This window comes from Neodiprion pinetum, chromosome 6 (genome assembly GCF_021155775.2).
Source record: "Neodiprion pinetum isolate iyNeoPine1 chromosome 6, iyNeoPine1.2, whole genome shotgun sequence".
Classification (NCBI taxonomy): domain Eukaryota; kingdom Metazoa; phylum Arthropoda; class Insecta; order Hymenoptera; family Diprionidae; genus Neodiprion; species Neodiprion pinetum.
Genome location: NC_060237.1, coordinates 414479 through 438690, shown reverse-complemented (window position 1 = coordinate 438690; position 24212 = coordinate 414479). Strand labels below are relative to the sequence as shown.

Sequence of the window (24212 nt, the reverse complement as noted above, 5' to 3'; positions counted from 1 at the left end):
AATTCCTCAGAGGATCGAGTTCACGGAGAGGACATAACTCAAGGGGAAGACGCCCGAAGGTACGGAATCCTGAAGAGGGAAGCTGAGTCCTTCAGGAGTTACGTCTGGAGGCAGTCAGGCCTGCCGTCCCGACCCGAGCGGAGGGATATTTCGCATGTGACGAATCTGAGCTGACGTGAATGTATAATCAATTGACGGTTCGGGATTCCGCTAGTGTAGCAATGGCGCAATTATAACGTAGTTAATTATTCGATTGTCAAACTATTTGGAGGACGACTAGTGTCACGTCGCACCGTCACGGCGCCGCGCCGCGCAGAGTCGGTCGCCCCGCGATTTTCGTTAACCGAATTTGAGCCCCGATGGGAACGGGAATAGGCGTATCGATGCAAATAACGTCAATCTTAATTGTACGATCGAGCTTCGTTAGCCGATATGCCTCGCACACGGGCTGTGCATCATTAATGCTGGAGCAGCGCATGTTCCCTCTGCATACTAGAAATAATTATTCATTTCTCACGATTCATCGCATGTGCGAACGATGATTTTTCGTTACTGAGCGTAGGTGTTTCTGGGAAAAGCTAGTTTGACACTGTGCCGACGAACACCGTCGAATTTTCCATAAATTGTGATTAAAAAGAAACGACGGCTGCATAAAATTTTAAACGATCGATATCGTTCTTGCGATTTTTGTCACTTTTAACCATTTATTTATTTGATTTATTTCTTTCAATATCGTTGAAAAAAGATTGTCTGTAAAATTTCATTTCTCTGATCTCAGACGTACAATTTCATCCTGCTATTACGCACAATGCGAACAGTTATGTGCATAGTAAAGAAAACCAAAGTAGGTATAAGAAAATGAATTAACAAAAAAACAAGCGAAGCGAAAAGAAAATGTTGAGTGAATGGTTCGCTGGAGATTAATCGGTGCGACAAGCAGAGTACAGTGACAAAGCATTCTGGAGAGAAACCCCGATGCAGTTGCCATTCCGCGGAGAGAATGAAACTTCAATAGGTAAATAACATGAGGCGAAGAGCTGTAGGATAGGATAGGACGGAACGGTGAAAGGAATGAAAGGCAGGTACAGTTCTTAGCTCATCGTTCTTCAGCACCGAGCACCGTCTATTCGCCTTCGCTCTCGTTGCGAGTTCGTGCCGCAGTCTCGAGCATCTGGATTCTTGCACGGGGAGGTTGGATAGGATTCACACGGTTCGAGTGATAAAAAGAATGGAGAAAGAAGAATGGGGAATCGAGAAAGATTGTAGGAGTATTCCGCTGGCAGCGAGGTTGGCAAACAAATCGATATGCAACTGCATTCCCTCGTTCTATATCCCCTAAACCGCTCGTCAAACGGTAAACACCTCCGCGAGAAATTATGCGAGGTAAAAGAATAGTGAAAAATGCTTTTCTTCCTCCCTTGTTCCATCGCCGTGTACACAACGGTGCGGGGCTGAATGGTGACTGAAAAAAAACAGGAAAGAATTTGACACGGAAAACGTTTTTCAAGCGATATTACACATGCGTACACTACAGTCAAGGTACTACATATTACGAAACGAGGGCATTACTTTTCATTTTCACGTGGAGAAAACATCGCACCGGAGTGTATAAGTCACGAGTAGTCTTCTTTCGCCAACAATTATTCCTGCCTGCATCCGTGAAAACTGGAGAAGCACTTTCGTTAATTGCCTGTCGTTGCTGCTGGTCCGAGGCTAGTTTTTTAATCGAGTTATTTCTCGGAGAGCTTTTACAGCTAACGAGAAAATTCTTAGTTCAAGTTGTGCTAATGACTCGCTAATTCTTTGGCGTATTATGAACCTCGCGCGGACGTATCACAAGCTCGCCTCACAACGCCCGGTTAATTAACATGTTTTGTTCGGGGTAGAACGGAGTAAATCCGGGTTGTTATATTGTATGTATGTGCTCTGCATCCTGTCCCGTGGACGATGACAGGCGCGGCGAAAGCGATCGCGTAATTATACACCGGAAAGGCACAAAAGGTCGAATCAAATCACAGCCATTTTGTAATTTAGGTTCAGGTTTAGTTGGTCGGGTAGATAGGCGATAGATACCTAATTGAGCGTACCTCGTGCGGTGCCCACGAAGCACAAACAGCTCGCAAATTGTTTGGCGTCCAGTGGTGTATTTCTTTTTCGTTCTCTCTCACTCTATCTCACTCTCTCTGCACAGTGTATACAACATACAAGGTCAAACAGAAGTAAATTAGTTATCACTCGCCTCGTGCTCGTCCTCCGCCCCGGTAGAAATAATTTAACCACGTGAATAAACAAGGGATACGCTGTTTACTTAGTTGTTCCCAAATCGCACATTCGATATGTGCCGTGACGAATGCATGTAAACAATGATGATCACACGGACCCCCCTCGGGATAAATTCGCGCTGAAACCTGCGGGGGCAATTCTTCACGGCATGGCCTTTAATCAAAGGGCTCGTTAGCGGCCTTTGATTAGCGGAACCAGCGTCAATATATTCGGGCAGCAACACAAACGGCATATAAACGAGAGACTCCGTGATGGCATCTATCATCAATAACGTTACATACACGACCGGCGTGTACTGCACTGGTGAGACAATATCTGCGCGGGTCTGCGTGCATCCGAGATCCAGGGATAAACACACTTGTCCTCGCTACAATGGCCCTACATATTGACCTGGGGGCATCGGGTTAAAGGGACCTGGTAATGAGTACAACGTTCAGAGAATGCTCGACGGTCCAGAAACGGCTGCATCCATCCTCGAATCAGCCACTGCGGGCCAGCTTCCCTTGTAGTTAGTCCAGGGCTGGGAGTTGCGATACGGTAAAAGCTCTGTAAGTGCCCGGGTTCGGGGCTTTGTGGTCCAAGACTACTAATTTTATTTATTTCTAAGACCTACGAGGCTCTAATAGTAAACGATTCTGAAAAACCTATTTTACAATTGTGAAACAGTTATACGTATACCACTGGACAAAATGAGTGTATATGTGTATAAAGTCATTGAATTTTCAGTGTACGTGGACTGATTTTTTCCAGTCGCATATACTTATAACCGAGAATCAGTGAATTATCACTGATTCAAAGGCAGAGAGTACAACTGCAGCTTCTCGAGTCCCCTTCTTAGGAATTATGAGGAAAAATGCGTACCGACCACCTGAATTCTAGACCGCGTATGAAGAAACATCGCGGTGCCGGAGTTTGTCCGCGCCAGACGCCTCGAGGAGATTTCTGAAAAGCTGTTTTCGAAAGCGTGCTTCATTACAGCGCACACGCAGGCACACATACACGGATGAAAAAGAAGTCCACCGGGGCTTTGAAGCGGGAAGATTAATCCCTGAAAGTACGTCATTAACCGTGAGTAAACGGAATAGTGAGTGCATGCAGGGGGATAAATTGCGCGCAATGAAATGATCACGGCTCGATTATGAATTTCGGTGAAGGCGACGGCGGTCGGGGAGAACCTCATTCGTACTGGAACTGCGGTCCGAAACTGACGTCGGTCGACGAGCCGGGTCCGCTCAAACTATTCCAATTCGGGAAACAATCCTCGATGCCAGAGGAATGTTGGAACACTACCATAGCAGGTAACGTGTGCCGCTATAGCCTGCATCCATCTATTTCAACGCTGAATGCTACCACTCGAGATGCTCGTATGGGTGGACGTTGTACCTACGTTGTAGGTACGTAATTCTCGGTGGCTGCAAATGACCCCGCAGAAGTACTTGCTTCGTTAATCTTCGCCCGCCGCGCTGAAGGGCGGAGACCACTTCAATGTAAAGAGCTATGATTTAGTAAAAGGGGATCAAACTCCGTATAATTATCTGTATATTTGTTGGAAAAATACGGTGAGAGAACGGTGTATAAGGAACGAAACACCCTGACAATCAAGGCGTAATAATCACTATCAGTCCCAAAACACCAAAACATAATCGCAAAATTCAAAGTTTGTCAACTGTAATTCCAAGTGGATAAGTGGGATGGTGATGCGTCACTAATTGATTGTTTTTGCTTGTAGATATTTGTCTCAGGGGCGTGGAACCACGGAAAGTTGGCGCTCTGCAACCATAGCGAAGAATCGCACGACCCACCAGCTCTGGGGTGGAAGTTTCTTTTGCTCTGCACCTTGACAAGTCTGCAGTGGTCCGATCTGCCAGGTTTTATTCTTGCGTAACGTTTCCAGGCGAACCTTTGAAACCCCTTGCAAATATCATTTGAATTATGAACGGAACTGGAAAGCCCTCAACCGGAAGCCTCACCGCCTGACACGCGGCTTTCCACCCCACTTTTGCCCCTTAGCAAGGTCTTCCTCTCCGCCGTATCGCGGCACATGGTACAGATTTCGTTCGTTATTAAGTCAACAGCTGGTCGGTGTAATTGCGACCAGAGATTGAAGTAAGCCGAGATGTTGTGAAGTTTAATTACTACCCAGGACGCTGCGTGGTTATATGTATACGCGTACCTACACGTATACGTATACCGCCGAAAATCTGCGACTACGCAACAGCTGATGCCCCGGGTGACGTTGAAGCCTTGACAAATGTGCGAATAATTACCGCGCGACTGCGAAATGGGAGCCAACAATAATCAAGATTAAAATTAAATTATTCATACTTCACCAGTCGTCATTGATCACCACACAAGCATACATGAAACAATTATTCGCGGACACTACAGGACGTGTCATTTCTCTATCGTAACCTCCATACGCGATCATTTTTTTTCCTCCGTTTGTTACAGGTTGGATGCGGCCTGCAATAGTCCTTGCAAAATCTGACCTGGTCCACGTAGACATCGACCCTTCCGTGCGGCTCTTGAATATGCTTGAAAATTACCTCGCCGTTGCACTTGTATTCATCGAACGGTAAGCTCCACACGCATTCCCACCTGAATCCATCAGCCACCTTGGCCGTGTACCTTGAACGAGAATTCCGGTTTAGAAAAAAAGCCACGAATCGTCCAGGACGAAAAGCTCGCTACCTGCTCGTGCAGTCGATGCGAAACAACCTGTAGCCACAGTCTCTGGCAAGATACCAGCTGTCCTGAATTAAACGTTTCGCTATCCCGTTGCCCTGATACTCGTTAGCGACCGTAACGTAAGTGCATTCGAATATCTTGAGGATGCAGTACTTCTGCCAGAGCTGTGGCGTCGCTGTCACGTAAGCGTAGAACCTCAGAAGATCCTGAATGGGGCCGCATTGGCAACACTTTGCAAACCGCAGGAGATGATCAGGATTCCAAGGACATGACCCGGTATTTACCGCGGCTCCGATCACAGCCTCGTCATCCCCACGAACTGCCACAATGGTCATGCCCTCTTTCATCCCCTTGCGAATCATGAGGTTTAGGGTGGGAAGTTCCATCCCGGAAAGCCCGATGTTTACTATGGAAGGTTCGCACTTCAAGTAAGTATCACACATCACATTCATTATCGCCTCGTGGTCCTGTGTGCGGGCTAGCCTTGTGTAATATTGGTGTGTCGCCTGCTGAAATTACCAGTTCAATCGATAGTGGTTTGATTGGTCGACAGGCGAAGTGTCAAAACTTGATTGTGTTTTAATTGAAACCTCGTCAAATACCTGACAGCAATTTTTCAAGTTAAGAGGAGATCCGTGAAACTGCAAGGCCCGATAACAGTGACTGCCAAGTCCAGCAACCTTCGATAAATAGTTTTTTAAAACTTTGGACGCCATGGCCGAGGCCATTTATTTGATGCCAGTGCATTCAACGATTGATTTAGGTTAAAAAAAATTTAGGTTAACAATTTTGACGCAGTTCAGGAAACTTCAACGCCAGATCAATCCGGACCGTCAGCTGTTTTTTGACCCTTCGCTGTCGTCTCGTTCAATTCGATACAAAACTAATCGAATCGTCCTTATTCAAAACAGATTTCCAATTGGATCAATCACTACAGCAGCATGAATCTCAATCTATCCCCAAATACTAGCCTGCCGTACTTCAATAGCATCCATGAATCATTCCATTGTAGGCCCGACGAGCTTGAAAACTCCCGTCCTAGACGAGTGAGACTTGAAAGTCTTTATTACTGCGTTATTTTCCCACCGCGTAATGGAAAAAACGGCTAACGAGCTGGTTCTTAGAAAGATTCTTCAAAAAAAAATATTCCTCGAATCACGTATTTCGATAATTTGTAAACAACCGTCGGAAGCGCTAGTGTGCCTGGGACGTCCAAGGAGGTGAGAACAGGCGATTCAGGAGCTCCATTCACTCGTGTTACGTTGTGTTATCTGTTATGTATGGCAATGCGGAGAATGGCTGATTTATGCATTCTCGGAGTGCTCCGTCCCCGCGGTATCTAGTGCGGCTTATTGTTGATGAATGCACGGAAACTGTGTGGCTATGCAGTGATCTGCATATGTGTGTGCAGCCTACGAATGCCCCACGCCGCGTCCCCCGGCCCCCGAGGGAAACAAGCATGCATCACTATCGCCGGCCGCATAGTTTCATCAATTATGCCTTTATTCTCATTTGATGGGGGGTCCTGACTACAATTCATTGCAATTCGTTACAGTAGCACCGAGCAGGCGCTGCGGTTCTATTAATACCCATTAATCATCGCCGCTGACTTTTGTGACAAATCCGAAACAGGTGCTTTTACCAAAATTACGGAAATGACCGCCCCTACATGGCGGCACGGTATCCACTAAAGGTATTAAACCCGACTAAAAACTGTTACTCAACCGAATTGTTCGCGGTGGTCCAGTCCTGCAGTTCCGTGCAATACAAATATCACTGTAACATATCCGTTATATCACGAATTTATCCGATCAGCGCGGTAAAACGAAATGAAAGTTTTCCATTTGCTTTCTTACGACGTTGAACGCTGGCAAAATGATTGAACGGAGAGATAGTGAGGGGAAACATGAATGAAGAGATCTTGCAAAAATCTACGCACATACACATTACGTACATAAGTATAAATATATTTGAACCATTAATTTATTACCTAACAGATATAGAACATGCTGTAGAAATGTATAAGTGCATTGTTGAATAAATACAAATTTAGAAGGTCGATTATCGTCTGGTGGGTCCTACCGTACATTAATGAGAAACCATAATACTACTGTACACGAATTGTAGTGGTAATTAGCATCAACGAGACTCCTTCGCGTTGTCGCCGCTGCTGAAGCCGTATTTCTTCGCTTCGACGGCGCCGCCCTTTTTAGCGAACTCTTCGAAATTTCCAAAGAACCCGCCGTACCCCTGCTTCGCGGCGTGCCCCTTCTTTGCCTCCCGCTCGTGCCCCTTGGCAAATTCACCCTCCCTGGCTTCGTCGGCCTCGGCGTATCCCGAGTCGTGATTTCCGCCCTTCTTGAAACCGCCCTCGGCCGAGGTGTGCTTCTCGCCGTAGTGACCGTGCTTCCTGAACTTGCCACCCCTGTGGTCCTTGTCGTAGAAGTCCGAGTCCTTCTTGTACTCGTCCTTGTGATAGACGTTGTGGAAGCCGGCGTTGTTGTGCCCCTTCTCGTGGTGGCCCTCCAGCTCGTAGCTCGCGCCCTTGTCCGCCTCTGCCGAATCCTTGTGCCCCGCGTAGTGCTTCTCTGTCTCATCGTAGGCCTTTTTCTTGCCCGCCGCCTCGGCGTAGCTCCCCTTGTGATTCGCGTTGTCGTGCTCACCCTTGACAGCCTCCTCGAATTCCTCTGCCTTCTTGAAGCCCTTCTCCCCCTTCTTCCCCTCGGCCACGTGCTTCTCCGCGGCGAATTGCTTCCCGGCGCCCTCCTGGAATTCCCCGGTTTTCGCGTAAGCGGCGGGCGCCGCGTCCGCCTCCGGCGTTCCCTCGATCAGCGAACTCCTGTACGAATCCAACGCTTCCGGGTCCTGGAACGATATCTCCATGTGGTCGACCCCCGGTGGTTCAACCCTCGTGTAATGAGCTGGCAGCATCTCTGCGTCAGGCTCCAGTTGAATTGAAGGGAGAAGGACGAACTCCTTTTTCGCTGATTTTTTCGCTGGAGCTGCAGCGGGTGCTTCTTCGAACTCTCGCAGTCCCTCGTTTATTATTTCGGCGTACTTCGACGCCGGGAGGTTTTTGTAGACGTATCCACTTGCTGAAGACTCGAGATCCGACATCTTCGTCTTTGAGACGTACATTTTGCCAGCCTGCTCCTTCGCCGGATGAGATAAACAGGCTTCTAGTAGACAGGCCACCAGAAAAACTCTCCACAAGCCACTCATATTTGTGTGTTTGTGTGTGTATGTGTGTATGTTACTTCCTCTTTTTACTTTGCCGTTTGTATTTCAGAACGTAGGCTAATGTATTTCTATTCGATCGACGCAATCGGATTAATAAACTATTCGACAAACGTCGCCAATATAAACTGTTACCCCAATACAGATCCGTCTCTTTTATACCTTGCGCCAATCGCCTGCCTGACGTACCGGATTGGCTACTGTGTTTGACGAGAATGCACTTGGAAGGACAATTTGTCAGGTATTTCAACAAACTGTCAGATTTCACGAAGCTGAACGGTATTGCGCACTCAAGGTTAGCCGATCTGGACGGTGGTGCAAACGATAAACCACAAATCGCTTGACCACGTCCCGTCAATGCTATATTCATACTATAATCGCCGATGAATAATATCAATAGAAACCCGAAACCCGCACCGATTCAAAATAATCTTTAAGGCCGACCGCGACGAGCAATCTCCGAAGAAAAATAGCCATGCAGTCGACTATCGCCCCTCGACGATGGGCATGCAGGTCGACATTTAAAGACTCTGCACTCGTGGCGTGGCCGAATTAATTGGTTCCATCGTCCAGCGAGTGACCGTGGCCAAAGCGGTGGCGATTGCGTTAAATGATATTCAACCGACTAGCGTCAGGGCGCGCTGAGTTACGCAAAATCTTTCCAGCACCGCTCAGCTGGAGGTACGAAAGATAGTCAATAACGAGAGATTGTTCTTGAATTATTAGCGGCCATGAAATTATACTGGCATAATGATACTTCATGCACGGTATGAGAAAACCGGTATATAAAGGCTCGCAGTTGGACACAGAGGCAACCAGTGGTCAGTTCACCCTGTACGGACATAAGTGTATTTCAGCGCAGGCGCTCGTTGTGAAAATGGTGGTGTACCGAACGATGATGTGGTGTTTCTTCGCCATCCTCGGATGCGTTGCCGCGATGCCGTCTAACCTGGAGAGCGTGTCAGTTTCGCGGACGAATCTTGCCGACATGGAGGCTTCAGCCAGCGGATACTCATATCAGCAACAGCACGGCGCCCCCGTCTCATACGTTCATTTCAACAACCACGCGACCGGAAATTTCCACAACGCCCCAACCCCGGTGGTTAGCTACATCGCCTCTGCACCCGAACCGGCTCCCGTGGCTTACAGGGCACCAGAGACCATCTTGAAATTTAGACCAGCCTCGCATCAGTACGCTCAAAACGCGCCAGACAACTACAAGCTTGGTTTGCCCACTGGATACATCCTACCGCTGTTACCGAAGCAGAAAGAACCGCTGGCGCCTTACTTTGTGCCTGTGAAGGTTGACCAGGTTCCTCGGAAGATTGAAATCGCTGATGACGAAAAGGCAGATGATGATGATGAGAACGATGAGGACCATCACCACGACGATGAAGACGATGACGACGACGATGAAGAGGAATACGATCCTTCTTTCGGGCACGGCTTCATCGAGCCAGCCAAGATCAGCGGGTCTGACTACGAGTCCGGAAGCGGTGCGGAGCATAGTGCAAAGAAGCATTCTACTCACGGAGAGAAGGGAGAGAAGGGGTACAAAAATCATCAGGACTTTGATAACAACGAGAAGGGTGAACATGAGAGCGAGAATCACAAGGGTAAGTGACACCCAGTGGAATCAGCGACTGGCGTATCTAGATTTTACAATTCACTTATTTTAGGTCAGTACAGCGCCGACGGTGGGCGTAAAAAATCCCACAGCAGCACCAGCGGCCACTACGCCGGACACGAAGAAGGATCAAAGGGTGAGGGTGGTTTAAGCTACGGGACGGAGGCCTCTCATAAGAAGGGGCACAAGACAAGTGGCTTCCACAACGTTTATCATAAGGACGAGTACAAGAAGGACACCGACTTTTATGACGACGCCCATAAAAGTGGCCACTTCGAAAAACAGGGTGCATTCGGGGAACACCACGTGTCCACCGAGGGCGGTTTCAAGAAGGGAGGCCATCACGACTCTGCATATGCTCAAAATGATGCCGCGAAGGATGGCGGGTTTGACAAGGGTCACGACTACAAAGAGGACCAGGGTCACAGCAACGCCAAGGGCCACCAGGGCTACCGTGAAAATTATGCTGATTACGCCGCGAAGGATGCAGCCAATTCGGGCAAAAAGCATAGCTATGCAAAGGAACATCATGAACCCAGCAGATACACCTCGTGATTAACTTCCTCTGCTATACTAACGCGAATCATGCACTGTCTTTATGCCAGGTTGAATCTGTTTTGTTTTGTTGTTCAAGTTACGTTTTAATAAAGTGCGCGTAGGAAATGAATAAATCACATATGAAACTATCGTCCCATCGTTGTTTGTTCGAGAAAAAAATTCAGTCGAATTTTAAGTAAAATACTAATTATGGATCCTCCTAGGATCCAAAGTTTAATTCAGACTGATTTTCCGGTTGACTGGTGAGTAAAGTCTCGTAAGTTTGTCGCCGGCGAACTCACTCTGATATGTGGGACAAGTATGCAACATCGGGAATGAGAGCGGATATACGTCTAATTAGCGAAGGAAGCAGGATTCCTTTAATTAGCTTGTAATCCACATATCGTGGAACATGTGGCAACAGTAAGCCGGCAGTTGCCAAAGATTATTCATATAAAAGGAGCTGCGGCCCCATGCTAAACATTAAAACAAACCGCGTCGTTTTACGGATAATAGTCGGATAAGGTTGTCACGCTGAGATTCAAGAAGCTCCGAAAATGAAATTGCTCGCAAGTGTCGCGTTAGTGTGCATCTCAAGTTTTACCGTCAGTGCCAAAGAGCCAGTTTTAACGGCAGATGACAGCGACAAAAATCTCGTGGTCTCCGGCTCCGGATTGGAAGACCTCGAGACGTCAGCGACCGGATACATATTCAGGCGAAACGGGAACGGTCAAGGCCAACTTTTCAACTCCGGAGGGCTGAGTTCCGGTATTTCCGGTGGCTACAACTACGGCTCACCTTTGCAGGGCATAGGGTCACTCGGAGGTGGAAATTTTGGGGGTTCCGGGGGACTTGGACAATTTTCCGGTGGCTCAGGAATTAATTTTCCATCTAAATACAGTATTGGAAACTTTGGTGGTGGTGAGTGACGTGACATTTATAGAAGATTTCTTCAGACTGCAAGGTCGCCGAGTTTCTGTTCATCGATCAACTCTCGTAACACCATAGTCATAATAATATCCTTTCGATATTGTCGCACAAGCCTCGATTTCACTTAAAGAATTTGCTCCTACTTTAAAAGGATTTTAACGCCGGTCTCGATCAACTTCACTACTCATTCCGCACCAATCATTACTAATTGGCTCGATCACGCAGGTGATATCGGATCCAACAATATTGCCTCCATGAACGGCTACAGCGGAAATATCGGTGGGGGCGGCTTTGACGAGACTGGGCTGGGAATCGGCGGACTTGGTTATGGCGGGGGCGCAGCTGGCAGTCTGGGGCTTGGTTACGGGATTTCAAAAAACGGTATTGGCCTAGCTGGACTCGGGGGCGGACTGGGCGATGGGCTTCAGGGGCTGGGGGGTTTGGGGGGTGGGCTGATTCAGGCAGGGGGATTGCAGGGGGGCCTGGGGTACGGCAGAATCGGCGTAGGGGCTGGTCTAGCTCATGGTCAGTACATTCCAATAACGGGATCTCTTGGGGGATTGGGACACGGAGGCATTGGTGGAGCCGCTAGCGCAGGGGCGTACAACAACGGGGGTGGTGCCGAGTTCCAGGCGGCTGAAGCGGCCGCCGCTGGCGAGAAGGGCTCCAAGGGCTACAAGGTCTCCGAGGGGTTCGACAAGGGCGAGAAGGGGAAGATAGACGAGGAGAAGCAAGCGGGCGCGTACAGCAGCGCCGGTGGAGCGAAAAAAGGTGAAGCCGAAGAGGAGAAAAAGTACGCCGAGTCGAACGCCGCCGCCAAGGGCGAGAAGGGAGAGACCTTCCACAAGAGCGGGGGACACAAAAAGGGGCACAAGACGTCCGGCTTCCACAACGTTTACCACAAGGACGAGTTCAAGAAGGACACGTCCTTCTATGACTCCGATCACGCCAGCGGCCAAAAGGAGACGTACGGATCAGAAAACGCGCATCACGACGCCGCCAAGGGTGAGTACGAGAAGGCCGAAAAGGTTGACGCTGCTCACCACGAGGACAACCAGGCGAAGAAGGGATCGTTCACAAACGGACATCAGTACGGCGCTGTTCAAGGCCACGATCGAGAAGCAGGAGAGAAGGAGCACTTTGATAACGAGATTGAATACGCCAAGAAGGACGGTCACAAGGGGGAGAAGAAGTATGGACAATCATCGGATGACTATGTCAAGAAGATCTATTAATAGGCGATGCAATAAGCGTAATATGATTCTATGCATGGCGAATGTATCGACTCTGTAACATTATTTTATTATATGGTTATTTATTGTACAAGATGTAATATGGCGTTGTGGCGGTAGTGACAATTTTCTGATATCCACGCTATGTGTACTATTTATTTCAACTAATCGTAGGTACATGCGATGTATATATCGTAAATCATATGTTATTTCTATTTGGGAAATAACGTTACTGAAATTTCTCCCTGTAGAAAGTTAAATGCTCGTACCACTCGTCCAAGACTTACTCACGTAAACAACCAACTAATTATTCACCTGCAGCCATTGAGGGGCTTGCCTTACCCTCGAAGGCTGAAACTTCGAATATACGAGGCCTTAGAAAGCTAGTTCGCTACAAGTCGAGGTAAGATATTTAGTTCACGATCAGCTTTCAATACTCATGCTTATCTTCGTGCTCGATGCCATATTCATCGTCCCCGGCATCGTTGTACTCAGATTTATCGCCGAAAAAGGACGCGTGATCATATTCGACGTGATGAGAAACATCGTCATCGATGTAGTGCCCCTTGTCTTCGTCGTGACCCTTTCCGTGATAGTCACCGTGCGAACGAGAGTCCCGATGATCGGCATTTTCGTGATTCTTGTCGTGCAGGGAATGATGCCCATGGTAATCCTTTTCGTTATCGAAGTGACCATCCTGGTCCGCGTTTGAGTAGAATGTGTGATCTTTGTTAAATTCATCTTTGTGCAGTATGTTATGATACCCCGTTTCTTTTGTGCTCTTTTTGCTACCACTCTTGTTCCCGAAGTTACTGTTCTTTTCACCAGCTCCCTTTTCGTGATAATCTCCGCCAAAGTTCGAATGGTCGAAGAAATCCTCCGCGCTGTGGCCGCCTTCGAAATGGTGGCCAATGTCATCCTCTAAGCCGTGATCGCCGTGATCTTCGTGATCGAAGTGAAAATCATGATCATGCCCGGAATCGCCATGACTGCCGTAAAAAAATTCATTGTATTCTTTGAAAAAATCATTTGCCAAAAAGTCATCTGCAAATTCGAATTTCGGATCTATATTATACTGGGTCCAATCGATGGACCTGTACGGTTCGCCGTAATTACTTTCGTCAGCCGCGACGAGCTGAGATTTTTTTTTCAAAGGCTCGCTATATTTGTCGTGACTCTCATTCTCGCCGTATCCTTTATACAATTCCACTCTCTCGCTGGGAAAATATTTTTCTACATTTCCATCATCGAGTTGGTCACCTCGCCCCCTGTCACTGAAATCTTCCAATTCAATATATTTTTCGGTTTCAACATGTGCCCCCTTGTCCCCGCCGTTATTAGATTCACCGTATCTATCCTGCGCAGCGTATTTTTCTTTTCTTCTATCCTGGAGATACGATTCGTAATATTGCTGCAGATTGACGGATGGTGAGTTTTTGTCGTGATCGAAAAGCTTGTCATAATCCGAGTACGATCCGTATATTTCTTTTTCGGAGTCGCCCCCGGCTTCCTGAGCTTTTACGTTAGGGTTAATATTCGGGTCATTAGAGTCCTCTTTGTTCAGCTGCAAAACCGCAATACTTTCAGCATTACTCGCTCCTACGACAACACATCAAGGAATTAAACGAAGTCGTGATTCGGCCACCGGTGCAACCCGGATGACTTGAAACGATCGATTGTATATTATAAACCTCACCGTAATGTGAATCGCCGGCTGTGGGGGCGTCGTCGTTTTCCCCGATATCAAATCCGTGGGATATCACGAATCCATAACTTCCGGCGAGCTGATAACTTCGAGTCATGCCCTGGTTCACGGAACCTCCGGGAGAACTGGGCTCAGCTCTCTTCATTTTTGTCGCACTCTTTATCCCGATTCGCCGAGACATCTTCGTTGTGCCATGTTTGACATTCGTGTTGTATCCCCCAGGATGATGACTGTCGCTATGGTGACTGAAGCTGTATCCAGACGGCGAAGTTTGAAGATCCTGGACAAGCCTCTTAATAATATTCACCGAGAAAACCGAGTCGGACTTGGTCTCAGTGAAAAATACAGCGACTGCCTGAATGAGTATGAACGGATACGTTGTTCGCATCGTTCAGCAGTCTATCGAAGATTCGGGAAGCTCGAGCTATGGCTCGAGTTATGCAGACTGTCATTAGCGAGTGACTAGGTAAAACTATCCAGAAACTAGATGATTGCAAGTTATTTATACGCTGAGGTAGTGGAGGCCGACGATCGACTCAACTCACTTCACCTACTGCAGACTAATCCCCCGAGAAATCTTTTCACGAATGCATACTGAATCGAGTAAGGCCCTCCTCCACGGAACTGGGAAGCACCATCCCACGGCGTGGTAGTCTGTAGTACAGTTTAATTACGACGTGAATTTATTGGGGTTATTGAGCGAGCAAACGCGACCACTTTCGTAACGCGAATACACCGTCGCCGACATATAAGCATCGAGATCAACTTGACACGTGGACAATTTACAGGAGAAAAAGATTCACGTTACGTATAGTCCGGTAACCAGGAGAGTGTCGCAAACAGCAGATGCAATGTTAAGGGTCTAATTAGTAGAGTTACAGCGCAAAGTTTGTTACACAAACCGGAAAGAGATTTATCCACAGTTTTCTTCGTTGAAGATTGGACGGTTTTCTCATGCATTTCAAATAAATAGTAAACGAAACAGTGCTATTTATGTCACCGAAGAAATCGATTAGTTCGAATGCGACGATTGGACGCAAGAGGATTGCATAACTCCTCTAGAGTCGGAACTGATTAGAGAGTGTTTTCAACCAACTAAATAGCTTCGGGTATTATGAAAATTGACCTTATTTCGTTTTTCCGTCACACTACTGTTACAGCACTGCCACATCATCAGCAGGCATGACTCGACGAAACCGCATAACTGTAAATGTGCGCAACGACTTAGTTAAAGAAACCAGTCAATCGTTTTGTTGAATAGAAAAACGTCGCACATTTGCTTCGGTGCGGCGCTACCTCGAGCTGCATTAAGCTCGTTTTGCTAAAGGAAATTAAAGTCTGACGGAAAATATGACAATTCTTTTTCAACCGTTACATTACCGAGTAAATACAAAAATGCTCGCTCTAAGCTCGCTCGTAGTGATGGACAGGTGAAAGAACTGCCGCAATATCTGCCACCAATTGTGAGATGATCCGCTGCAAAAAATGGCCACAATCCCGTAGGTTGAGATTTATAAGAAATTCAACGCTTTTCAGGTTTGACGGATGTTTATGGAGATGAAGAAAACTGGCCCGAGGGTTTCGATTCAACATTACAATACGATAATATGCTTAAATTAATGTACCGTTTCGGAAGATTTATTCATGCCAAGGCAAATAAATACATCGAAAAGAAAAATATTCGGGTAAACAAACATAACAAGTAACAGGCTTTCGATTATCGATGAAGCGTGGGTCAAGGGTTGTTCCGCAGAAACGCTTTTCTCTCTAATGACCCTTTTTAAAGGCCCATTTCTTGTGGTCCTCGTGACCTCCCTTCTTTCCGTACCCGTGGTGATGATGGTGGTGCTCGTCGTGACCGCCAGCATCTTTGTGTCCCTTGTGATCGTGGTAGTGAGATCCCTTCTCGTGGTGTCCCTTCTTTCCGTGATGGTCCTCGTGATGGCCGCTGTGATGGTGGCCCTTCTTGTGGTGGCCACCCTTCTTGTGCCCGTGCTCGTGATGATGCCCACCATGCTTCTCGTGGTGCCCCGAATCGTGGTGTTCGTCATAAAATTCTTTATCTTTTTTGTACTCGTCAAGCTTGTGGATTTCATGGTGTCCCTTGGTGCTGTGACCCTTGTGGTAGTGTCCCTTCTCTCCGTATTTATGACCCTTCTCACCCTTCTCCCCTTTGTGATGCTCTGCGTAATACCCGTCGTCGTGATGGTGGTGCTTCTTGTGACCACCGTGGTCGCTGTAGTGACCGTGGTGTCCCTCCTTGTCGTGGTGGCCCTTCTCTCCCTTTTCGTGGTCGTGATGCGACTTGTAGCCCTTATCACCCTTCTCTCCCTTCTTAGAGTAGTGATCGGCGTGGTGCTCCTCACCCCCGCCCTTCTCAAAGTGATGATGTGACGCGGCCGCTTCGAGATCGCGCCGATTCCTCGGGTCGATCTGACGAGCACTCGTTAGACTGTACTCTAAAGAAACGGCCAGCAGACACACCACCACTAGGCACTTCATAGTAACGGGGGTTTTTCCTATACCGAGAGCTAAGTTGTTGATTTCACTGCCGTCTTTAGTATGATAAGCTGTCGCGATTGTCCGTATTTTATATCGAACGCAGAATAATCGGAGATATTTGAGAAGCGGTAGTTCTTTGTCGACCGGTTGTAATTACATTACGAAAGTATTGTTTCCTTAACCTCCTTGAAACGTAATGGAAATGCAAGATTCAGTCTACCAAGCAGTCCAGCCATCCATCAGGCTGACTGCTAACCAAATGCATTATGTAACTCCTTGAAATCATGCCTGCTTGCTCAAACTCAAGACCGTGACTAACGTTCGACGACAATCCCGTGAGAACGAGCTCTCCTTCCCTGCGTGGGAGAGGAGACAAGTCCAGCAACCTTTAACCCCAGAACATTTCGACAGTACGGTCCACGTGCCACTACTGTTTTTATTCTACATTGTATTTGGTTCGATATATCGTCTCAAGTAATCCCATTCCTACTTTATTTACCGGTCAGACAGTGTCAGACTATATCGATTCCATAATAACAAATTATTGCGCTCATTCAAGCTCTGACGAATGAACATTTCAAGTGACAAGCAAAAGATGGTGTGGGAAAATTTTCCAGGATTTTCAGGAAGTCATTGAATCTGATCGACTAACGGTTTCGGCAACGGTGCAGCAATTTCTGGATGGATGGCGACCATACGTTTGCGAAATATGTACCTCGGATTGTGAATGAGCCAGTGAGCGCTTGGGTTACCCGAACGAAAGCGATTACGTATAAGCGCAACTGGGTCCAACTATATAAGCTTTGAATCCATGACGGAGCGTCAGTCAATATCCATGTTCAGTCCCAATAGCACAAGCATGGCCAGGGGGTTCGGATTAAAGTCCTGCCTGGCATTGGCGGTGCTCTGCGCTGTGATATCAGCTTCTTCTGCCCGTGATGTGAGGGAGAAGAGGGATCTCGTGGCCGCCGCATCGCACCATGGCCATCACCACGAGTCCGGCGGAGGCCACAAACATCACTCCGATCACCACGAGGAGCACGGCGAGAAGGGTGACAAGGGTTACAAGAAGCACCACCACCACCACGAAGGCGACCATGGTCATCATGGCAAAGAGCATCACGCTGGACACCACGAGGAGCACGGCGGCCATAAGAAGGGGCACCATCACGAAGATGGCCACCACGGCCATCACCATGAGCACGGACACGGCCACAAAGGGCACAAATTCGGAGAGAAGAAGGGACACAAAAAGGGCGAGAAGAGCCATGGTTACCACAAGAAGGCCCACAAGGACGAGTACCACAAGGAACACAAGTTCTACGATGACCACCACAAGGGTGGACATCATGAAAAGCACGGACACCACCACGGGCACCATGGATCCAAGGAAGGACACCACAAGAAGGGAGGCCACCACCACTCCGGCTACCACGACGATCACCATGGCAAGAAAGGACACCACGACAAGGGGCACTACGACCATGACCACAAAGGCTGGCATGGAAAACACGGACACGATCACCACCACTCGCATCACGAAGACTACGGAAAGAAGGGCGGACACCACGAAGGCAAGAAGCACGGTTACTCCCACGGACATCATTGAGCCGATAGCTGTAACCTCCTTCCACAATAGGAATAGTTGTTATTATCTGTTGATCTTTATTATTCTGTTAACTAATGCTATGCAAATATTTGTTGAAAAAATTATTATTGTTGATTTACTGTATGACGTAAACCATACGAAGAGATTACGAAAAAAATTAAAACATTAAAACATACACGTCCTTGTTACATTAAACCCCGCGTCACTATCGAATTCGTAATAAAAATTGGCGCAGTAATTAATTCAGTCCTGATAAACAATTCAATTTGATTCCCGGATTTTTTTCACAATGGTCGGGCGGGAGAATAATTATCACAATAATTGTACCGATAACGGGATATCGTTTTCCCTCGAATATTTAAAGCTCCACAAATGGTCGCATATTTAAAATAGATTACACATTTCTCATCTAAGGAATCAAAAAAATTAGACTCGAAGTTTTTTACTTCACAATATTGTCTCACCCACCTGTAAACAACTTGAAGTTGTCACAGAGGCAAAATCTGTATTACTACTTTCGCGAGAATATTCTTCCGAAGAAATTGGGAACATACTTAGCCGTACGATCCGAAGTTCTTCACGCGCCTGTAGAGAGTCAACTTCGATCTCCTCCAAGCGTCGGATGCGCAAGGATTCTCCTTGAATTCATCTTCCCAACCATAATGAAAATTACTACGTCTCAACCCCGCAAAGTTTTTTCAGTTACGGCCCTTTTTACCCGGCATAATTGATACGTGAATCTTACTCATTATTACCGAATTACAATTGGTGAAGAAGCCACGTTGAACAGATTCGTCATCTTGGTTTAAACTTGTAATTCAAAAACCAAGAAATGTATATACTTATTACTATTCGACAGTTATATTCGAGTTAAAAATATATTTGTCGTGACTCAACCATGCAGGATAAATTCAGTCATTTATACACGCAGAGACTCAGCTGCAGACGGGAGCTAACTTCATAGAACCGTATTATATTTAGTACACAAAGCCAAATTTGGTCCACGTGTATATTATAACCGACAAAAGTTTCGAAAGTAGAGTCGATTATTAATTTCGTCTCTTATGATTCGGACAGCACTTAATAAAGAGTCTTCCTGCCGTGTTTACACTTGATTGGTCTTATTCTTAAATGGTAATTAGCGGAAATACGTAAACTACGCTGGAAGTTTGTCGTTTGCGCTATCCTGAATGAATAGCATTCTGAAAGCACTGGATGATCAGGGAAGCGATTGATTCGAGAAAACCGTTAACTCAATGTCTGCCATAGGCGATCGTTTTGTCGTTATAAGTCATCCAAATTGTTTCACCGTGTATGTAGCTCATACTTGGAAAACCTGTGAAGTTAACGGGCACCTTCCAACACTTAACTATAATTTCAACATGAACGATTTTTTGCCCAAATAAAAAGCAAATCCCAATTAATCATGCCAATTTGTCACACAGGGTTGATGTAGCAAATAAAAATTGTGAATATCATGTGAGCGTGCAAGAAATTAGTCGCCGAACAGAACGCTGCTCAGAGGCGAAGCCTGTATAGGCGCAGGTGCTGAAAGAATCAACGTGACTACAAGCAGCCCAATGAAGAGGGAAAAAAAGAAACGCATGCGGGTGAAAAAAGAATAATTGCCATATGATGAATTAATGCCTCGGTAAACTCACCTGCATTATACTCCGAAACGTGAAACACCAAAGTATATCCCGGTTTGCTGATTGAATTGCGCAATTAGATTTATATAATTTTTCTCCCGATATAAATAAGCGATTACGAAACACTTTTGCTCAACAAAACCAAGTGTCTGTGTTCTGCGGAAACCGTGAAAGCATATCTCAGTGAGTGCGGCAACTCAAATTGACTCGGTGTGTCCTGTTGCGGTAGTGTGGTCTGCTCTCTTGGCTTGGTAAATAATAGGAAAGTGAGGCAGTACGATGTGTGGGCATAAAAAGGCGCCGATCGCCTAATGCAACACCTGGGGAAACCGACCCCCACTCAGCGAGACCTGTGGTTCGGTATATACTATTTAGCCCTCTTCGCCCAACCCTCCACCACTACCTCCGCAATTATCGCCAACAGTCAGCAGGTCAATCGTATAAATAATACGACCGCGCTGTGCAAAAGTCATATCTCCTCCGGCAGTGGATAAAGAACATCGGACGATCTTACAATAAAGCCAGGTAAAACGGCGATAGTAACTGCAGCAGCATGATATCGTTGAGCGGCACTTTGCCGTTCTGCATGGCGCTGCTATTTTGCGTGGCCATTACATCATGCAGAGAAATAAGGGATCGCCGCGACCTTGAGACGGCCGAGTCCAAACATCACTTCGAGAAGGGTGGTGGTGAGGAACACCACTCCGACCACTTCCACCACCACGGGGACAAGGGTGACAAGGGCTACAAGTCACACCACGACCACGAGAAGGGAGAGAAGGGCCACCACGATAAGGAGGGACACCATGGTCACTATCATGACCACGAAGGTCACAAGAAACACCACCACCACGACGACGGCTACCACGCTGAGCACCACAAGGGCGAAAAGGGTGAGAAGGGTCACAAATACGGTGAGAAGGGACACTATGGAAAAGGGCACAGCACCAAGGGCCACCACGAAGTCAAGAAACTCGACGAGTACAAGAAGGACAAGGAGTTCCATGACGAACACCACGACTCCGGTCACCACGAAAAGCATGGCGGACATCATCACGAGCATGGGCACAAGAAGGGCGGCCACCACAAGGGAGGCCACCACCACAGCGGCCATCACGAGGACCACTACGGAAAGAAAGGACACCACGAAAAGGGATCTCATCACCATGACCACAAGGGTCACAAGGGCGCCGGAGGTCACGACGAGCACCACCATCACCACCATGGATACGGAAAGAAGGGAGGTCACGAGGACCACAAGAAATGGGCTTTCAAAAAAGGACATTAAATCCTGCAAGATCGTCACTACTTCGAAATACCGCCAGCTGGTTACGGCGTTCCTAGGCGTCGACTACGCTGTCTTGCTAAGAGCGTGGCTTGTTGAGCAGTTGTTGTTGTTAGTCCTAATTAATTGTTATTGTTGACTTATTTATAGAACAATAAAACAATCACTCTACCCGTAACTAAATGTTTGCTTTAGAATACCCGATATTCAAATCCATCTAACACTTATCCGGTTTGCTACGTCACTAATCAATCCTGAACAGACCATTTTGATTGTTATTCAGAGTCTATTTCAAGCCTACTAGACTATTTGAACCAAACTTCAATAATTGTATCAACATCAGGGTAAAAGGAAAGATACACGTAAATCGAGAACGTTACCCCGCACTGTAAATTATATGAAACTCTGCTACAAAACCGAATGCCTTCGTTGCTTTAAATAGAGTTCCAGAACAAATCTTTACCTCAGCGTATGAAGGAACGACGTAAGCAGTATAGATATATTTATACATACTTAGTCAACGAGCAGGGAATTATCATGAATATCATAACATTTGCAGAATAAATGGATTCAGAATATATATAGCGATGATAGTTACATATGTAAATGGCATTCCAGTCAATCTGTGCAAAATAGAAAAGTAGGAAAATGAGCTACGGTACATAGGAAATTCTTATTTTCTACCGCACGGATTTTAGAAATTTTGGAAAGTAATTAAAGAAACCATTGCATTGATAATTGATTGAAAAACACAAAAATAAAACAAACGCGTGAATAAAAAAAATATTTTGATTTTCTGTAGAGAAATGCATACAACTCAAGTCTCTTAAATTAAACTATTTCAGTTTATTGACAATAACATCTGTGTTTTCATGTGTACGATTTAATTTTCAGACGACCGAGCACTGAGCAGCCAAAAAATGTCGTCCGTTCAATATTTACTTCATAACTTTCTTCTGGTCGTTCGACACCCAAGCGAATTACATAAATTGCGAATAAGTATAATGTATCGCCACGAAACATTCCGTTATTAGCAAAATACCTCGCCGCGATTCTGCTGAAGTATCGTGCGATGTAATTTCCAAATATTCGTACTATTTAGTAAAGGAGCATTATCGTTAGTTGATTTTCGAATGAATACACGACCTGTCAAAGTCAGCTACACACATTAAAGAGAAAGTTTCGCATACTCGTGAGCACGATATACCAATACAAGGTTTAAATATAATTAAAAACAAAGGTAAGACCTGAAATACAAAACATTGAATCGACACAGGTGAAATGATGAGGGAAAGGATATTTTTTCACGGTAAATATCAGGCAAATATCTTTGAACAATTGTCGTTTAATATTATAAACAAATGCAACGACGATTGAAACAGTGAAATTTACAGACTAGTCAACAATAATATTGAGTATCGGCAGTGACTCGAAACTCGTCAAACACTTTCACAACAACAACAACAACAATAAGTATTGTCGCAACGACGGAATCCTGCTTAGTGGTGTCCGCCACCGCCACCGCCGCCACCGCCTCCACCGCCACTCGAGAAGCCGTGCTTCTTTCCGCCGGAATGACCACCCTTCTTCGCGTGTTCTTCGTGATGAGCATGGTGGCTTTCGTGACCGTGTTTACTGTGATGACCCTTGTGGTCCTCGTCGTGGTGTCCCTTCTCGTGGTGTCCCTTCTTACCATGGTGGTCATCGTGGTAGCCGGAGTGATCGTGACCACCCTTCTTGTGGCCTCCCTCCTTCTTTCCATGATGCCCGTGGAAGTCACCGTGCTTGGCATGGTGTCCACCCTTGTGGTAGTCGTCGTAGAACTTGTGCTCCTTGTGGTACTCATCTTTGTGGGCTTTGTGGTGATACCCGCTGGTCTTCTGGCCTTTCTTGTGCCCCTTCTTCTCCCCGAACTTTGCGCCTTTGTGGCCCTTCTCACCCTCGTGGTGCTCACCGTGTTTACCGGCCTCGTCGTGGTGCTTCTTCTTATGGCCACCGTGCTCCTCGTGGTGCCCTTCGTGATGCTCTTTCCCATGTTTGCCGTGGTCACCCTTGTCGTGATGGTGATGCTTCTTGTAGCCCTTGTCGCCCTTCTCACCATGCTCCTCGTGATGGTCGGAGTGGTGCTTATGTCCTCCACCGGACTCAGAGTGGTGGCTGTGCCCCGAAGCGGCCACGACCTGGTCTATGACATGCTTGTCCCTCTTTTTAAGATCCTCCTTCGCCGCAGCTGCGGCCAAAGCGGCGCAGAGCACCGCAAGCACCAAAAAGCCTCGCCCTATACCTCGAGTCATGCTCAAAAGTCGGAGCTCGTAACACGACTGACTTCTCTATCAACCCGATCCTATTTATATCTTATTTCTTTTGGAACCGGGCCGCTGCCTGAAACCCTCAATACTTGAGACCAGCAACGTGCAATACACGGTTTTGCTTTCGTATGAGTGGTGTTCTACACGATGCGCAGTCATGTGGCAAGGCACCACGAATCGCAATGACCGGAGTTGACGCGGACAGACAGACGAGCCATGAAGTGTGTAAAACAACCCGGCTGACAAAAAGAACGGTGGTAAGTTTTTGCGGCGATTTGGTCAATTAGCTTTAGCCTAGATCAGACTTGCGTAACCCGATCACTTAGATAACTACAAACACCTATGCAAAACTGATCGAAACCCGTAACTCACATTTCCCACGACTCATCATTGTGAAACTAACGGGGAACGTAGGTAACTTCTTTTCAAAGAATTCTTCTTTACGAAGAACGTAACTTCCTACCTAAGCTCATCGTACGAACGTGAAATCGCGGAAAAATTCACATCTACGTCTTATTTCCCCGCAAGTGAAATGTGATCGGCACGAGTTGGCATTCGCAACGGTTTTAGTAAACTATTAATAGAAGCGATATCTGTTACCGCAGCGAAATTGATTAGT

At 46.7% G+C, this 24212-nt stretch overlaps 8 protein-coding genes across 8 annotated transcripts; 4 read left to right on the top strand and 4 right to left on the bottom strand.

Moving 5' to 3' along the window:
- Nucleotides 1-4685: 4685 nt before the first annotated feature.
- LOC124221578 (arylalkylamine N-acetyltransferase 1) lies at nt 4686-5687 on the bottom strand. The gene is made up of 3 exons (XM_046631750.1): nt 5574-5687; nt 5002-5480; nt 4686-4911 (listed from the first exon to the last, which is right to left on the bottom strand). Exons 1-3 carry the CDS (start codon nt 5685-5687, stop codon nt 4686-4688), a joined length of 819 nt encoding a protein of 272 aa, XP_046487706.1.
- A 1239-nt stretch (nt 5688-6926) lies between these two features.
- Nucleotides 6927-8346, bottom strand: LOC124221761 (uncharacterized). Its single transcript, XM_046632045.2, has one exon. It carries the CDS (start codon nt 8191-8193, stop codon nt 7111-7113), a length of 1083 nt encoding a protein of 360 aa, XP_046488001.1. The 5' UTR covers nt 8194-8346; the 3' UTR covers nt 6927-7110.
- A 685-nt stretch (nt 8347-9031) lies between these two features.
- LOC124221638 (uncharacterized) lies at nt 9032-10522 on the top strand. The gene is made up of 2 exons (XM_046631830.2): nt 9032-9824; nt 9888-10522. The coding sequence occupies exons 1-2, from the start codon at nt 9086-9088 to the stop codon at nt 10388-10390; spliced, it is 1242 nt and encodes a 413-aa protein (XP_046487786.1). The 5' UTR covers nt 9032-9085; the 3' UTR covers nt 10391-10522.
- Nucleotides 10523-10814: 292 nt separating this feature from the next.
- On the top strand, nt 10815-12667 carry LOC124221577 (uncharacterized). Its single transcript, XM_046631749.2, has 2 exons — nt 10815-11293; nt 11528-12667. The coding sequence occupies exons 1-2, from the start codon at nt 10930-10932 to the stop codon at nt 12535-12537; spliced, it is 1374 nt and encodes a 457-aa protein (XP_046487705.1). The 5' UTR covers nt 10815-10929; the 3' UTR covers nt 12538-12667.
- LOC124221637 (uncharacterized) lies at nt 12524-14697 on the bottom strand. Its single transcript, XM_046631829.2, has 2 exons — nt 14231-14697; nt 12524-14133 (listed from the first exon to the last, which is right to left on the bottom strand). The coding sequence occupies exons 1-2, from the start codon at nt 14625-14627 to the stop codon at nt 12965-12967; spliced, it is 1566 nt and encodes a 521-aa protein (XP_046487785.1). The 5' UTR covers nt 14628-14697; the 3' UTR covers nt 12524-12964.
- A 1153-nt stretch (nt 14698-15850) lies between these two features.
- On the bottom strand, nt 15851-23621 carry LOC124221576 (uncharacterized). The gene is made up of 4 exons (XM_069137090.1): nt 22798-23621; nt 20757-21124; nt 17721-18368; nt 15851-16894 (listed from the first exon to the last, which is right to left on the bottom strand). The coding sequence occupies exons 1-4, from the start codon at nt 23576-23578 to the stop codon at nt 16007-16009; spliced, it is 2685 nt and encodes an 894-aa protein (XP_068993191.1). The 5' UTR covers nt 23579-23621; the 3' UTR covers nt 15851-16006.
- LOC124221507 (probable zinc transporter protein DDB_G0282067) lies at nt 17547-18525 on the top strand. The gene has a single exon (XM_046631597.2). The coding sequence runs from the start codon at nt 17553-17555 to the stop codon at nt 18348-18350; it is 798 nt and encodes a 265-aa protein (XP_046487553.1). The 5' UTR covers nt 17547-17552; the 3' UTR covers nt 18351-18525.
- On the top strand, nt 20466-21467 carry LOC124221508 (uncharacterized protein F53A9.9). The gene has a single exon (XM_046631598.2). It carries the CDS (start codon nt 20553-20555, stop codon nt 21285-21287), a length of 735 nt encoding a protein of 244 aa, XP_046487554.1. The 5' UTR covers nt 20466-20552; the 3' UTR covers nt 21288-21467.
- Nucleotides 23622-24212: the final 591 nt, after the last annotated feature.